Source organism: Aulonocara sp. 'chitande type north' Nkhata Bay, linkage group LG15, assembly GCF_057382095.1.
Source record: "Aulonocara sp. 'chitande type north' Nkhata Bay isolate Kocher_YH1m ecotype deep benthic linkage group LG15, A_spYH_male_GT1.1, whole genome shotgun sequence".
Taxonomy (NCBI): domain Eukaryota; kingdom Metazoa; phylum Chordata; class Actinopteri; order Cichliformes; family Cichlidae; genus Aulonocara; species Aulonocara sp. 'chitande type north' Nkhata Bay.
The window spans coordinates 41,171,218-41,187,185 of NC_141358.1; the positions used below are offsets into that span (position 1 = coordinate 41,171,218).

At 40.8% G+C, this 15,968-nt stretch overlaps 1 protein-coding gene across 2 annotated transcripts; it reads left to right on the plus strand.

Annotated features, from left to right (window-relative positions):
- The first annotated feature begins 667 nt into the window (after positions 1 to 667).
- diras1a (DIRAS family, GTP-binding RAS-like 1a) lies at positions 668 to 15,507 on the plus strand. 2 transcript variants are annotated; one of them, XM_086263485.1, is made up of 4 exons: positions 668 to 877; positions 9,446 to 9,630; positions 10,141 to 10,311; positions 10,587 to 15,507. In XM_086263485.1, the coding sequence occupies exons 2-4, from the start codon at positions 9,493 to 9,495 to the stop codon at positions 10,875 to 10,877; spliced, it is 600 nt and encodes a 199-aa protein (XP_086119611.1). In that variant the 5' UTR covers positions 668 to 877; positions 9,446 to 9,492; the 3' UTR covers positions 10,878 to 15,507. The 2 variants fall into 2 exon arrangements, with proteins under 2 accessions (XP_086119611.1, XP_086119612.1); XM_086263486.1 differs by lacking the exon at positions 668 to 877 and adding an exon at positions 3,380 to 4,038.
- The last annotated feature ends 461 nt before the right edge of the window (positions 15,508 to 15,968 follow it).

Genomic DNA, 15,968 nt, shown 5'->3' on the forward strand with positions numbered 1-15,968 from the left:
AATGTAACCTGATAGGATTCAAGCGTGATTTTTACTTCTACTGTATTCTATTTATTCTGCTCATTGCATTTTTTCCTGTCGATGACGTGTCTGACTGACGCTAAAGGAGGTGAAGGTGAAGAAAAATGTATTTTTATTTTAGAGGAGGAGGATGAAAAGAAGACTTCCGGTTATTCTCAGCCTTCAACCTAAAAGCGCGTAATGCTTTGAAAATAGAAAAAAACACAATGAAAGTTATTTATTCACAGAAAGTTTTATAATCGTATTTATTATCGGTGATGTGTACGGGTGAGTGTAACGGGGGGAGTGCGGGGATTAAAAAAGCTAAAAATGTTCAAATTTGGGCGAGGAGGAAAAGAAGCCTTAATTTATTTACTGTCTCTTTTTTCACAGCAGAAAACCTCAAATCTGACGAATGTGCCTTAAAGGGTTACACAGCCAACTACTGAAGGTAACAATTGAAATCTTTAGCATGTTTAGTGCTACCCATTTATCCTTGAGAATACAGATATTTGGTGTAGCGGATTTGAAGCTTTAAATAATATTGTATGCAGTCTGTAACTTCAGTAAGATCATCCGCAAGAGCCCTTTATTCTGAAAATCCATTCGAACGGAAGTCTTGTCCTGCCAGCGGAGTCGCGGAAGGAGGTGATGGAGGAGGGAGGAGAAGGAGGAGGAGGAGGAGGAGGAAGAGGAGGTCTGGTGTGCGCTGAGCAGCAGCAGCAGGTCTGATGATGGTGATGATGATGATGGTGATGATGATGGTGTGAGTCAGACAGCCGAGGATTCAGGCTGCTCACAGCCGCTCCGGAGTAGACAAACCCCGCAAACACACACACACTCACAGGGAACGACGGAGAGGATCCGCGGAGATAAGGTGAGTCCGCAGGCATCACACCCACACCCGCCACTGCGCTGACACTCACACCGGAAAAAAACAAACGCACCGTCAGCCGGGGAGGATGTCGGGCAGCAGCCGAGGAGCAGAGCTCCACGGCCGGTCTGATTTCACCACCCGGCTCGGTGCTGGTTTGACTGTATTCCAACAATCTGTGCGCGCGCGCATAGGTGTGCGCGTTCATATAATGGTTATAGACGCGCGTGCCCGACTACGCGCACGCCCGAGGAGCAGTCTTACTATTGAGTGCAGTCACAGTGATTAACATGATGTGAGGAGGTAATGACACCGAGGAGCTGCAGCTGATTGAGAGAACAAAGCTGCAGGTCAGTGTGTGTGTGTGTGTGTGTGTGTGTGTGTGTGTGTGTGTGTGTGTGTGTGTGTGTCGTGACAGTGTTTTATAGTCGTGAAATGCCATCACGAGCACAAAAAATAGTACCGTAAAAGCTGCTGTAGTGAAGATGCTTTTTGAGTTTTAACTTAAAGAACAGTCACACGGTGACCGAAATGTGGTGCAAGTCTCAGAACAGAATGATCAGCAGCCCAGCCTTATCATACTCAGTGATGGAAGTCATCATCATTGATAAATGGTATTTGAGTCAAGTATACTTTAGTTAGCCACCTTTATAGTTAAGAAATAGTGAACTGCATTTAGTAATGATCAGTATTTAGATAATAACTGGTTTGGAGAACACATCCAGATTGGGTTCATACTCAGAGTGCATATGTAGGCAGGGAGCAGGCAGTAAATACAGTAGCTTGTTTTAGTGTCTTAACAGCTAATGAAATCATAATCAATACTGTTTACCAATGATTGATGTAACCTTTTTGTGTCATTAGTTTGTGCAAGAAAAATGACTTTGTGAACTATATGTTGCATTATGTGTGATGTCATAGCTAACACGAGAAGTCAACAGTTGCACTGAGATGATATTTACACAGATAGTATTTTGATTTTTATTACATGTTAGTTAAACGATTACCAAACTCACTGAGTCCCAGAATGATTTACTGCTCTTTAGTCAAAGCCGTTGCTGTCTTAGGGATAAACTCAAGTTTTCCTTTAGTGTCGGCGCTGTGACGCGCATGTGACGTCATTAGCCATTTCCGGGTCAGATGCTTCTTCAAGTTCCCAAAAGCAAACAGAGGCAGAGGCGCCTCTGAGAGTTAGAAAAGGTCCAAAGTCTGACATAAAATGGTCAGCGTGGCTGTTCATAAAGGTGTTCAAGTGTCCACGGAAAAGGATTTATGAGGTTTAGTGGAGTTTAGATAACTATCTGGTGTCTGGATGACACTATACTAAATACTACATCTACCCTATAACTTTGGATGTGAGCACAGACAGGAAAAAGAAGTGAACAGCATGCACATCTGGTGGCTTAGAGGGTTGAACCAGTCACATAGAGAACCATTGCCAAACGAATGCAAACACATTAACACAGGTAAGATAAGCGTTCGGTTCTTCTCATCATTCCTGATCTGGAGAGAGGAATGCCATCATATGGCATCGAAAACTTTAGAACATTTGGGATGAGCCTATGCACAGCTGGAGGTTAGTTATTACTATGTTGCTGCATGGTTTGGATATTCGCAGTGAAAAATATAATTCGCAGTTTGCAGTTTGGCAGGAGTCACAAAGATACACTTCAGACCTCATTGCTCTCACTTCTCATTCACTTTGAATGAGTTGACGTCACGTGTTTCTGCTCCATGTGGCTGTTAGCCAATGACAGGCTCACCTGTGCAGTTGAAGAAGCTGATTTTCAGTCTGTCGTTTACAAACAGTTACAGCAACTAGCTGGGATAATGCTAACTGCTGATCAAAGCTTGGCTAACGTGCTCTGTGATAATTAGTTACTCGTGCTGTGATGATTGTGGCGGCATAGACCACATTAAACATGAGGAACACCAAACATTAAAGCAAAGCATAAGAAATCTTAGTTGGCCTGAGACTGATTCTTCTCTGAAGTGTTCGATTGTTTGGCGTTCAGGATGCTGCGTGCTGCCATTAACAGTGCATATAAAAAGCTTTGGAAGTAAGTGAAGTGTCAGCGCTGTGTGCCTGAGATGAGTGTATGAGTATCCATATCAATATAAAAGGACAAATGTAGCTTCCGGGTCTGAAAAATGAAGCCAACACAGATGTGCAGATGTGTTCTTCTTAATGGCCACCAGTGGGCGATGGTTGTGGTCCATGGCAAAAACACAGCGATACACCGACTGTAGTGTTTGAAACTTTTGGCTTTATTTAGTCAATATGATGGATCTTACTCTGGAATGTATCTTACTCTTTTTGTATTTTTGTATTAATAGTCCAGTTATAACATTGATCATCCTCTTACTTATCCTCATATTTAAAAGCCAAAAACAAATTAAAATTAAAAAATAAGTAAGTGGAAATGCAGCGAGGAGCCTCCTTAAGAAATGAGCCAGCTGAGATGGCTCTGAATGGGATGCCTCTTGTGTGCCTGCTCAGAGACCTCGGGGACAGACCCAGGATACGCTGAAGTGATTATGCCCTGTGGCTGACTTGGGATTGCCTCAGTATCCCTGGAAGACCTGGAGGAGATGGCAGAGGGAGGAAGATCTCTACTTAGACTGCTCCAACCTCCAGCTGGATAAAGAATAGAAAATGGATCGATTAAAGGCTGGAAACAGAAAAGAAACAAACTCACATCTGAGAAGCAGGAGCATTTGGATGCTTTTAGAGGAGAATGTGTGTTTTTTAAAATCCACTTCTTAATCAAATCCTAAAATTTTGATCTGGCAAGCAGACAGGCACAAGTATGTAGTGACACAAGTAGAAGGAAAAAGTACAGTACTGAAATATGAGTTATTTGCATTTTTGTACTCCTCAGTCTGCTGCAAGCTTCCTGTTGGACCGGTATACTCGCTTCCCACATGTTCACGCCTCAAAATCAGATTTTATCTGAAAAGCTTTCAGTTTACGATTCATTCAGATGTTATTCTCCACAAACATCTCAGAGAGTTAACAGCAACTCCAACTCATCTCCAGGAAGAAGTGGCTTTCTGAATCACATTCAGCTCTTTGCTGCAGGATATTAAACACTGAGATTTTCAACAGAGTGTGAATGATGTGAGGAGTTCAGCTGGAGGTGTGAAACTGCAGCAACCTCAGTGTAAGTGTGAGTACTTGGATTTCTCACGATGTGGGGACATGAATGAGTTCATGCAGTCACATTGTGGTGACGCTTCTCTTTTTAGAGAAAAAATAACATTTCTATACCGCCAGTTGTTACATTTTAGAATGAAGACTTCAAGGTTCTGTTAACTCTTCAGGAAGTGACTGAGTGTTACGCGATAAAATGCGTGTGTGAACTTTGTGCTATTTTTTTCAGGTCACACCTTCTTATTTTAGACAGGAGGGAAATTACATAACGTGTTAATAATTTCATGTTTCGGGTTCGTTGTAATCCTTCATTAAATCCTGTGAAGTTTCATTTAAATCACCAAAGCTATAGAAGAAATAGACGAAAACTATTAATAGAATGTCTTATATTAACACACAGTAAGGCACAAAGGGGAAAGGTTTGAATGTGGTAAGAAAAAATGGAAAAACAATAAGAAAGGACCCACAGCTTCCTCCCACAGTCAGACATGGTTGTTCAGTTAACCCATGATTCTAAACATGCTGTAGGTGTGGATGTGAGTGTGAACAGCCCTGTGACGAACTGGCGAGCTGTCCTAGGTGTACCCTGTCTCTTGCCAGGCCCCCACCCACCCGATCCTGAATTGGATAAGAAAAATGGATGGATTTAAGGATGGGGAAAAATAAACAAATACAGAAAAAAGAAAGAAAAAGGACACAATGTGTCACAAGAATCTTAATATATACATTTAATCTCTCTATGTTTGCCAACTCATTCTAAACAGTCAGGAGGTGAGAAACCAAACTTGGCACAGAGTCTGCACACGCCCCCTGTAGGTTCTCATCTATATCAGTTATTATGCTGCTATCGTGTCGTCTTAGCAACCAACTAGCAATAGGCTAAAATGGACTGTTTTTAGCATTTACACACCTATAATAGCTAAAAAAAAAAAGAATGCTATCATTTTAATTTCACAACACTAACATTCATATAACTCTGCAATATCTAAATAATACATGATATATTATAATATTGTCATGTTGCCTAGCAACCATCTAGCAACAGGCTTGAATTCATGAAAGGTGACACCCTATAGCAGCCAACAGCATGAACAGGCTAAACAATGCTGCTAACAATACTACAAAAAATAGCATTAATACTATTCTAAAATGTTGATGTAATGTTAATATTAATCACTTCATTAAAATTTCTGTAAAAAGTTAAAGTTACTGGGTAAGGTTGTGGTTCACGTTAAAATTCACCCTTTCAAACCAGTAACTCAGCTTGTTTAAAATTTATGGAGTGAAACTAACAGACCGATGTCACACTGTGTTCACATTGTGCCTGACTGAGCGATGCAGGTGGCTTTGATAAAACTGCATTTTTTATACGGCCTGATACAAACTCAACTTTAGCTCGACACAATAAAAAGAGGGAGGCTCCACCTTGAGTCTTTTTTCAACTCTTACATTTTGAAAGTTAAATATTTATTGAGTTAAATTCTTAAAGAAGCAGGCCACTAAAGCAGCAAAGTAATATTTCAGAAATCCTGAGGCATCTGTAGAAACTTCCTAGCTGGATGATATGCTGGCTGGATATAAGCTCCTCAGTGCACCCGAGGGCATCCTGATCAACCACCTCAGCGACTTCCTTTTTAGTGGCTCTAGGCTGAGCAAAATAACAGTTAGGAGCATGAAGTGGGCAAGTCCCAGTCTAAACTTAGCTCAAAGGCAGTTCAATGAAAATCTCTATCATTTTGAGTAAAGAGTGTTTTTTTCCTCATACCTTAGAGGTAGAGCTGGGCGATATGAGATTTTTTCATATCACGATATGTTTTTTTCATTTCAGGCGATAACGATATCTATCACGATATAAGCCAAATAACTATATTTGTAAGATTTAAATGTGCCGTTGCTCACAAGTAAAATGTGAAATAATCAGCAGCTTGTTTTTATTTAAATATTTATTTCCCATAATAAGTTCAACAGGGTAGATGTACTTAAGGAACATGAGACTTTTTCAGATAAATAAAGGCAAATATTGCAAACTACACAAAAGGCAGCCGCTAAAGCGTTTAAGTTTCAAAATAGAACAAACGAAACAGACTAAATTGTCAATTCCACTTAGAAACAAAATATTAATTCTAAAAATAAATCTTAGTTTGTTTTACAGAAGAACAGACAAAACTGACTAACTTTTGTCAATATCAAATAAACTGAGAACTAAAAGGAAATTCTCAATCTCTCCTTGTTGTATAGCTGAGCTTTTCAAACAGTTTTAACAGTTACTTTAGTCTGACAAAAGCCGAATGACGAATTAGCGCTTCCAGTCAGAGACTGAGGCTACGTCCACACGTACACGGGTATTTTTGAAAACGGAGATTTTCCGTTTTCGTTTTAAAAAAAATAATCCCGTCCACACATAAAGGCAGAAATGAAGGAAAACGCTGCTATGAACATGCCAAAGCAGCAGGTGGCGCTAGATTCCTAACCGTGCCGAAATGTTGGCCAATCAGAAGTCTAGAAGCCTCGGTGGGAAAAAGTAAACAAAGCTGGGGCATAGAAGCAGAACCGAGTCGTATGTGTGGAGGGACAGTAACTGTGTGTATATGTAAGCATTTAAACACTGCAGAGAGTACAATTAACAGTATTGTAGAAATTCATTTCACCGAAACAATAACGTGGCGCACAGTGTGACGCATGCACCAGTTTATTGTATTTCCAGACTTGCTTTCGGCACAATTTACAGTGCACGCTACTCTGTTTTTTGTCAGACTTGAAATAGCCGAAATACCTTCACACTACGGAACTTCTATGGCTCTTCCGTTCGACAATCTCTCCGGCATTGGAACCATCATCTGTTTTCTCTTCAGTCACGCTCGGTTGATTTCTCTAGTCGGCACACTCATTTCCTCCATTACCCGCTGGCTGCTTCCCAAACAAACACACGTGTGGCTTGGCACTTGTGCTGTACGTAACAAGTCACGCGACGTGACGCTGCGGCTGTGATTGGTTCGGCTCTGCGCTACTTAATTTGGATTGGCTGACCTTTTTTTATTTTTTATTTTTTTTTATTTTAAGAGGACAAGAGCGGCGAGGTCTATCGCGATAGCTTAATTTCTCTATCGAGTAAAAGTTATATCGCGATACATATCGTTATCGTTCTATCGCCCAGCTCTACTTAGAGGGTTACCTCAGCAGCTGGAGCTTGGAGTGAGAAAGAATCGACTTTTTCTGCTGGAGAACAATGGCCTTAGACTGAAAGAGCTGACTTTCATCAGTGCATGCTGTCATTTGTGTTCATCTGCAAAAACGGACGCACCTCAACTTCGCCCTGAGATCCTCTCCATGACTATGATAAAACAGGATGACGGATTATGAACGAGGCTGTGGATAGAGTTTTGTGTTTATTGTGTGTTGGCCCATCAGAGGGCGTAATCCACCAAATAACTTGACTTTTGCCTGTTATAGAAGATTTTTCTTTATCAGTCTGATCGATTGGTGAGCTGAGCAGAGTGGAATAATCTTTTTAAGCACAACTTATACGATAAAAATAATTTTTATCGTTCTTGCTTCGTCTCCATTTAAAGCAGGCCTGCACTGTCAGTAGCAATGACAGTAATAATTAGAATAATGAAATTCATATCCTGGTCTCACATTGGTCTGTTTTTTTTAGATTCTGTGTCTGCAGCTCTGATGCTGCTGCTTTAGTTGGAGGTGTTTTCCCTGCTGCCTGCCTCCGCGCAGGAAGTGACATCAAGTGATGTGGGCAGGCAGGTTACCTTGACAACAGCCCTGCTGGTGCTGATGACATGTTTGCTCTCCTCTCTCAGTGCCGTCACCACGGCGACTGGAAACACACTCTCTCTCTTTATCACACACACACACACACACACACACACACACACACACACACACACACACACACACAGTACATTGAGATGCTGCCATGGTTATATCCAGAAGCACAATGGAAGCTATCATGAGGCAGGTGTATGTGTGATGCTCGTCATGCTGATGGATTAACGAGGTGGTGATTGGCTGGTGGTCTGAATCTGTGGCAGAGATAAGGAGGTGGTGACGTTGGTGAGGAGGAGAAGGAGCTCCCTTTAGACTCGCTGTTGTCTTTCCTTCTCTGGGGTTTGTTTTCAGCTCTCCTCTTTAACGACATGGAAAAGTGTCATTTGTGCACGTTAGTCATTCTGAAGGGGTGGAGGGAGGCTCACAGCCTGGAAATCCTGAAATTACTTAAATTTGCCTGTATGTATTTGTACTGTTTCAAGTGATTAAACCAATAATGAAAGTAAGTACTAAAGAAAAACCAAAAAGAAAAATTCTACATTTTTCAGTCATTTCAATGATTTTTCAATAATTTAAAGTCCGGTCATTATACCTGATCATTTTTAGAGGAGTGTTTTTTCTTTGTGAACTTGCGTAAAAGTTACCTTTGAATTATTTAGACACAAAAAGGGACCTAACTTAAGGGATGACAACTTAGCAAAGGACCAGTTTTAATTGTTGGTTATTACCAGCATGTCACAAAAACACATCATTTGTTTCAAATTCTTCAGTTAGAAAGGAATACAATAGAGTAGAATAGCCCTTTATTGTCACTGCATATATACAACGAAAGTGTTGAATCTCTAAATGCAAAAGGTAACACAAATAGATGTAAGATAGTAGTTTTGCACCAGCAAAGTGATTCCGAGGGCTTTTAGCTAAAACTTGCCATGTCTTGGCATTTTTTGTCAGTCTTGTGTTGTGAACAAAAATAGTTGAAAATTGAACAAAATTGGCCTGAAAAACTATCTACATCCGATGAACAGCATCCGAAAGTCCTGTCCTTAAGAAATAGGAAAAAAGCAGCTAAGACCTGACACAGGACATGACAGACGCATCTGACCCTCGATCCATCGACTGTTCGCCAAAGATTCATCAGATATGGTCTCTGTGGAAGTCTGGCTGTCAACGAGACATCGTTAAAGAGGTGAAACAGGAAGAAAAGGCCGAGGTATACCAAATTACACAAGACTGGACTGAAAACAAGTTGTATAGAGTGATGAATCTAAATTGAATTCATTGGCCATCAAATAACTGTCGACAGGCACGTGTAAAACTCGGTGTGGGTGAGCTGTAAGGTGTAAAGCTTTAACAAAACTAAATAAAGTGTTCTTATAAAGGTGAGATGAGCTACACGAGGCACAAGCAAAGCTGGGCTTTTTACTATCTTGTACCTTAGGTGGACCTGGAAGGTGCTCTGCTACCTTCATGGACACCTAGGGAAACAGAGTAGTTGTCCACACTTCACTTTTAGCCCCACACTTCAAATGAATGCAATGTTTAAGGTGATATAATGTGCAGGACATCGTTTTGACCCTTTCATTTTGATCCAGTCGTATTAAATAATCCAGCTTATGTTCTTGTCCTGTCTTCTTTAGCTTACAGATCGTAGAGCCAGAGAAGCAGGTGAACTGTAGTTCCCAGAATGCCAGAGCAGAGTAATGACTACCGGGTGGTGGTGTTCGGTGCCGGCGGGGTGGGGAAGAGCTCGCTGGTGCTTCGGTTCGTGAAAGGCACCTTCAGAGACACCTACATCCCCACAGTCGAGGACACCTACAGACAGGTGGGGCTCTTGAGCATCTTCACGCATGATCAGAAAGTTTGGCTGTAAAAGTTTCTAATACCATGAATGAAATGTGCATACATTTAAGGTTTCTGCAATTACTAACACAGAGTGAGTAAATGAGCCCCAACCATGCCATAGCTTTGCCAAACATCACCCACATCGTTTAGTGTTATTTGGGCTCTATTCAGTCTTCACAGCAAACTATTAAGTGCACCAGGTCTTGACCAAAATTGGCTCAAGTTTGATGTAGAATATTTTTGCTATATTTGGCTTAGAACCATTTTATGAATTATCATAAGGCCATCAGCACTGATTCATTGCTATCTGGGGCATCTCAGATAAGAAGCAGAAAAAGCTGGTTGGCTGAAGCAGTTAAAAAGAAACTGACACTTGCGTCTGGATAATGTTTCCTTCCACACTGCAGTAACAGAAATGTGTAAACGAAACCCTCCTATCAAATCTGCTGTCACTGTTAATACCTGACATCAGTGCCTGTCATCCCTGCAGGTGATCAGCTGTGATAAGAGCGTCTGCACGCTGGAGATTACTGACACAACAGGAAGTCACCAGTTTCCCGCCATGCAGCGTCTGTCTATCTCCAGAGGCCATGCCTTCATCCTAGTGTACTCCATCACCAGCCGCCAGTCACTGGAGGAGCTCAAACCCATCTATCAACAGGTCACACTCTGCAGATTAATTGCACCACTGCACATTAAACTCACAAAAATCTTTCAGAAACTTTGGTTTTCCAACGCCATTGTTATCACAGATGTTGAAGCACACACCAAACACACACCTCCACAGATGATACCGTCAGTCTGGTGGTGCAGAAACAAAGTGAAAAATGCCTCAGTGATATGCAGTTCACTGCAGAAGTCATGCTCAGGACTGACAGCTTCATCTTTGATGACCTAATGTTTAGTCCTAACTGATGTTATCTCATGCCCATTTAGGTTTTGGCCATTAAAGGCAGCGTGGAATCCATTCCCATCATGCTTGTGGGCAACAAAAGCGATGAAACGGCTCAGCGTGAGGTGGAGATGAAGGAAGGTGAGGCTCAGGCGGCTGCCTGGAAGTGTGCCTTCATGGAGACGTCGGCCAAGACGAACACCAACGTCAAGGAACTGTTCCAGGAGTTGCTGGCCCTAGAGAAGAAGCGGGACATGAGCCTGAGCATCGACGGGAAACGGTCGGGAAAACAGAAACGAGCTGACAAGCTGAAGGGAAAGTGCAGTGTCATGTAGAGCAGCTGGCAGCTGCAGAGGACTCACTGCAAAGGACTCACAGACTTTAGAGTCTGTCTGAATGCTAGAGCCCAAATGAACAAAATGACTAATAACTTAAAATGGAATCTGGAATATTTGAATATTTATATCAAGACCTCGGGCTCCTGCTACACCTGACATGGATTGTGTTTATGGTCTAAACTATTTGTAAAAAAAGCAAACAAAAAAACTTTTTACACACTCAACTAACTCCTGCCACTATTAACAATTACATGAAAGAGTAAGGAGTACTTCACTAATGTCATTGTAAATGTTGAGCCAAAAATCAGATTATGGTTAAGCTCGAGTTTGTTCCAGCAGTTCCTACAGGACCAACCCAACTGGTCCTGACAGCTTTATTTTAGAGATGATCTTATTTTCAGCTCATTATGTTTCTGGGACTCGACAACATTAGACTTGCATGATTCTTAGTTCACAGAAACTCATTGTATACTGGCCCTTTATAGAGCCCCTCAGTTCTGTCTAAAACCAGCTCTCTCCTCCATGGTTTGTAAAGGTCCCTTTCTCTCCGAGTCCTTTGTGTGAATTGGCCCACTGTTGGAAGCCTGCCGAGGGGCAGCATGCAATGCTTGTGTGCAGATGACTGTGTAAACAAAAAGAAAACAGTTAAAACCCAAACACACACACAAACAACAACCTAGGGTGGACTTAAAGGACTATAGCCTTCACAGGGTCACCTGTGCAGCCAGGTGAGCTATAGTGGTACCCTGGATATCAATTAATTTAACATGACCTCCTACAACACAAGATGGTACATCTCAAGGAGTTTATCCCAATAAATACATGTTCAAATGTTTATGTAACAAAGTAAGAAAAAGCAGAGTAGTTCCTGTGTAAGATTTTATTTTTCGGCATGCTGCTTAAAATAGTGGAAATAAAACCAGCGCAGCAGGCTTCACACTTAAGCTAAGTTTAAGTACACAACCAGAAAGCACTAGTTTTTAAAATCTAACAGTTATTAACTATTAACCATTAGCTCACAAGAATGATGAAACTCTTTTGGCCTGCTTTCACTTGTCCCCCGTTGACATTCTAGCAACATGCAATGATGAGCAAGAAACCCAGGAACTGGATGGAACATGTTAGCATGCTAAATCTGATGTTGCAGAATATAAACTCAGTGATACTACATTTACTTTAGTCATCTGTATGACATGCTCAACACTAGTATTTGGGGCTGTCAGGTTTGCTAAAACATGCTAGCATGCTAATATATTAGGCATTCCCCAAAAGAACATTTGTGGCTGCTTGCTGCCCCCTAGTGGCAGAGGGGAGCATGGTTTACGTTTTTGAAATCCTGTGGCACTCTTGATTGGCTGCCTCAGGACTATTCATCATATATATACCAGACATTTATTCTCCGTCCTGCAGATAGGGCAGAAAAATAATTAAATAATCCTTTATCTAAGAAGTCTAACTGCTTTTCTATTGTGATTCCCTCCTTGGTGGCTGTGGCTGTTTTTTATCTTGGAGCTCAGCTTTCTGCTGTGATTAGATCTTCAACATGCAAGCTAACAGTGTTTAGCCTCTGAACTCTCAGCTGACGGACTGCAGTGGAAACATCAGATTTCACCTTAACTCAGCAGGAAACTACAAAACGGCTTCAGTGATTTTCCAGCTGGCCTTTTGCACTGTTTTCATTTTCATCAAACACACAGAAAACAAAACATTGTTAGCATTAGCAGGGAGGTGCAGGGAAGCATGCAGCTACTGTACAAGTGATTTAAAGGAACAATCCAAAATATCTGGAAGCACCTTTTGTAGTGGTTCATCTCTGCGTGTCCAGCACAGAGATGGAGCCAGGACGTGTTTAGTCTAGCTTAGCACAAGGACTGGAAGCAGCAGGGGAAACTTCCAGCAAACCTAAGATAATGAACTGTGCTGTCTTATGCTTATGCAATGCTAACTCACTATCTGTTAGTGTTGATAGTTTTTAGATGCTTTTAATTAATTAATTCCAAAACTACTTTTGTGGTTCTTAAAAGATCAGTTATTTTCACACACCAGGGTCAGGACAGAGAGGCAAACATTATTAAAACAGGTCCACTCTGCTAGTTTCTAGCTCTGTATTTTTATTGTGAGCCTCAGTTTCACAGTGATCGTTATTGATCACAGGCCTTGGTGCCATTCCTCAGTTAATCGTCCGTCTCAAATAAGCTGTTTTAGCTCCTTCCCCTGCAATGTAGCTTTCCTCTGATTGGCTGACCCTGACTTTGGATGCTTTTAAATAATTAATATACGTTACTATTAAAATGAAAAGGAAACAGTCATTTCTCTACCAAGGACAGGGTTACATCTTTTACCATCTTACAGTGCAGGATTTTCCCAGGTCTTTTTAGACAGTACTCACGGCCACTGATCAGTGGTCATGACAGTTTACATATTAATAAAAAGAAACTGACCTCAAAGCTCAGGTTAGTCAGTAATGCTAATGTTGGTCATTATTCAAATAGGAAACCTGCGGCTTAGAAGACCATAAGACTCAAATATTATTTTCAATGTGGCAGAAACTGTGAAACAGTTGTCTGTGCATCTCTGAGTGCATCAAACAGGAGCTTTGCATAAATATGTGCACGTAGCTGCACTGCCTGAGCTTGTGAGATGCATCTCTGCCGTCATTTCGCTCCGGGGTCTGACTATGAGATCTGACTCACTCCTATATGTAATATCAAATGTTTGTGCTGACTTTTGATATTCCCATGAAAGTAATGTCACATCTAAGGAACAAGAAGTCCTGTTCCAAAGCTGAGAATGTGTTTTACAAAATTTACCAGCGTGTTAAAGCTAAAATATCACAGTAACTAATTCTTCTTTTAAGCTGACTTCATGTTAACTGACTGTCCTGAAAAAGAATCAAACTAAGCAAACATTTTATTTAAAATAACCAGAAACATGTGAGACGTGTCTCGATCAGCCATGTCACTGGACCTGTTAGAGTGTACCAAACTCCAAAATTTGCATGTCACACCCCTTTTGCCACTCAGATTTTCATATTTTCACCTGAGTTTCTTACTCAAGGTGCTTTTTACATTATTTTATGGTTCAGAATCCAACACACAGATGCAGGAGACAGAGCCACAGGTCGTCTGAGTAAATCCTGAACCACCGTAAACAACATTATTTTTGAGTGTGTCGTAGAGGAGCTTTGTGTAACCAGTGAGAACTATAAGAGTTCGCTTCAGGAGATGTGACTGAAACAGTATTACTGGCACTACTATACTGACAGCCTTTTATCAAATGAATATAAAAAACCCGATGGGTTCAGATTTCTTCCACATGGTTTATAATTTTACACTGACATCATTCAGAAAGCATGTGTAGTTTACTAGTTTAGCCCCCATCGTGGGATTTTGAGTGATTGCTTTTATTATTATAAAAATACTATTAATTTAAGAATGAATATTTGAAGTTTGATACTTGTATCCACCTGTGAAAGAAGTTTTATGCTGCATGATTGTAACATAGTTCCAATATTGATTTTAGACACTATACTTTGGAACTCTTATGGTTACTTGTAATAAACATTTTAGGATGAAAACTTTTAAAACCACACGTTAAACGTATCCAAGTAGCTTTTCTAATAATTACAGTTTTTGCCCCATAACAAATCATCCTGTTTAAAAATCACATCTCTCTGAACATTATGGCAGTCATACTGGCGCATCATTGCAATGACCAGCAGTGACCAGTACAACATCTCTTTGTACATATTTGTGCTGTTCGTGCTACTTTAAACAAACACTATTTTTGCCTGAACAAAATCCAGGCTGACGTAGTGAAAGCAGGTGTAGCTGTGTACAAATGAAACTATAGCAGGACATTAGAGACACAGCTCGGTGGAGCTATGCTAATTCCTTTCATGTATTTCTGTGTTCATACTAGCTCCCAAACAGTGCAGATTATTAACACTGAGCAGGGCAGGGAACATGAAAACGCTGGTGTTGGACTGATTTTATGGGAATCCTCGTTTCCCCACTTTGCTGATCCACAGTGGGAGCTAAACTGGAATTTTGTGTACCTTGTGCTAAGCTAGCCTTTATATTTAATACTCTTGAAGACCTCAGATATGTATTTTCTCATCACACCAACAGGATTTCTAAATGTTGGGCTGTTCCTTTACCTGGCAGGAAAGCTGACCGTGCTACATTCAAAATGCCTTTCCTTCCATTTTACTTGACAATTTATAATCTGAAAATAAGTGAGCTTAAAAACTTTACGAAGCACAAACGCTAGAACACGTTAGACGAGCTCATGTTATGTACACGTCAGCTTTGTATTTAATTTCACTGTATAAAGCTTTTCATCATGCTGTGTTCTTGAACTGTCACCATGCCTCACTGTTAGCTGTGTTCAGCTTTAGCAATATCAGAAACGGCTGCACTTTGTACGTGGGCAGTAGAAATAACTCAGCAGTTTATTGATGCCAATAAATTCTTTTATCAGCAAATTCATGATCTTATCATTCCACTACTGCATGTACATGTTCAGGTTAACTGACTTAATCTGAACGCAAGATGCTTTCATTTGTATTTCCTCAACATGAATGACACTCACAAACTATGAATGAATAAAAAGGATATATATTGCACTCCAAAGAATCCGGAATACAGATTATTTTTTAGTGGTAAAGATGGGAGTAGTCCCTCCCCCCGCTCCCACAGAGCCAATAAAAGAGCTGAACAGAAAACATCTGATACAAATTTGACATTGACAGCAGTTTGTGTGGTGGCACGGATCTGATTGTTATCATAGTGAAGGTATAGATACGTGTATATACTAAAACAGCTGTATTGATCTACTTTACTGACCTGGGCTTAAGCTCCACTTTATAATCCTGCAGCATTGTTCTGTTAATGTGCTACCTACAAAATAGCTCTTAAAGTCGCAACATGGAAATACAAATGCCATATGACGGCTGTAGCTCAGGTGGTAGAGCAGGTCAACTACCTAAAGGTTGGTAGTTCAATCCTAGTCTGCTCTAGTCTGCATGCCAGATATCCTTGGGCAAAATACGAACCCCAGGCTGGTCGTGTGAATGTGTATGAATGT

Coding starts and splice junctions, on each gene's coding strand:
- diras1a (XM_086263485.1), top strand. CDS start 9,493: ATGCCAGAGCAGAGTAATGACTACCGGGTGGTGGTGTTCGGTGCCGGC. Junction 9,631..10,140: donor TCGAGGACACCTACAGACAG/GTGGGGCTCTTG, acceptor TCATCCCTGCAG/GTGATCAGCTGTGATAAGAG. Junction 10,312..10,586: donor TCAAACCCATCTATCAACAG/GTCACACTCTGC, acceptor ATGCCCATTTAG/GTTTTGGCCATTAAAGGCAG.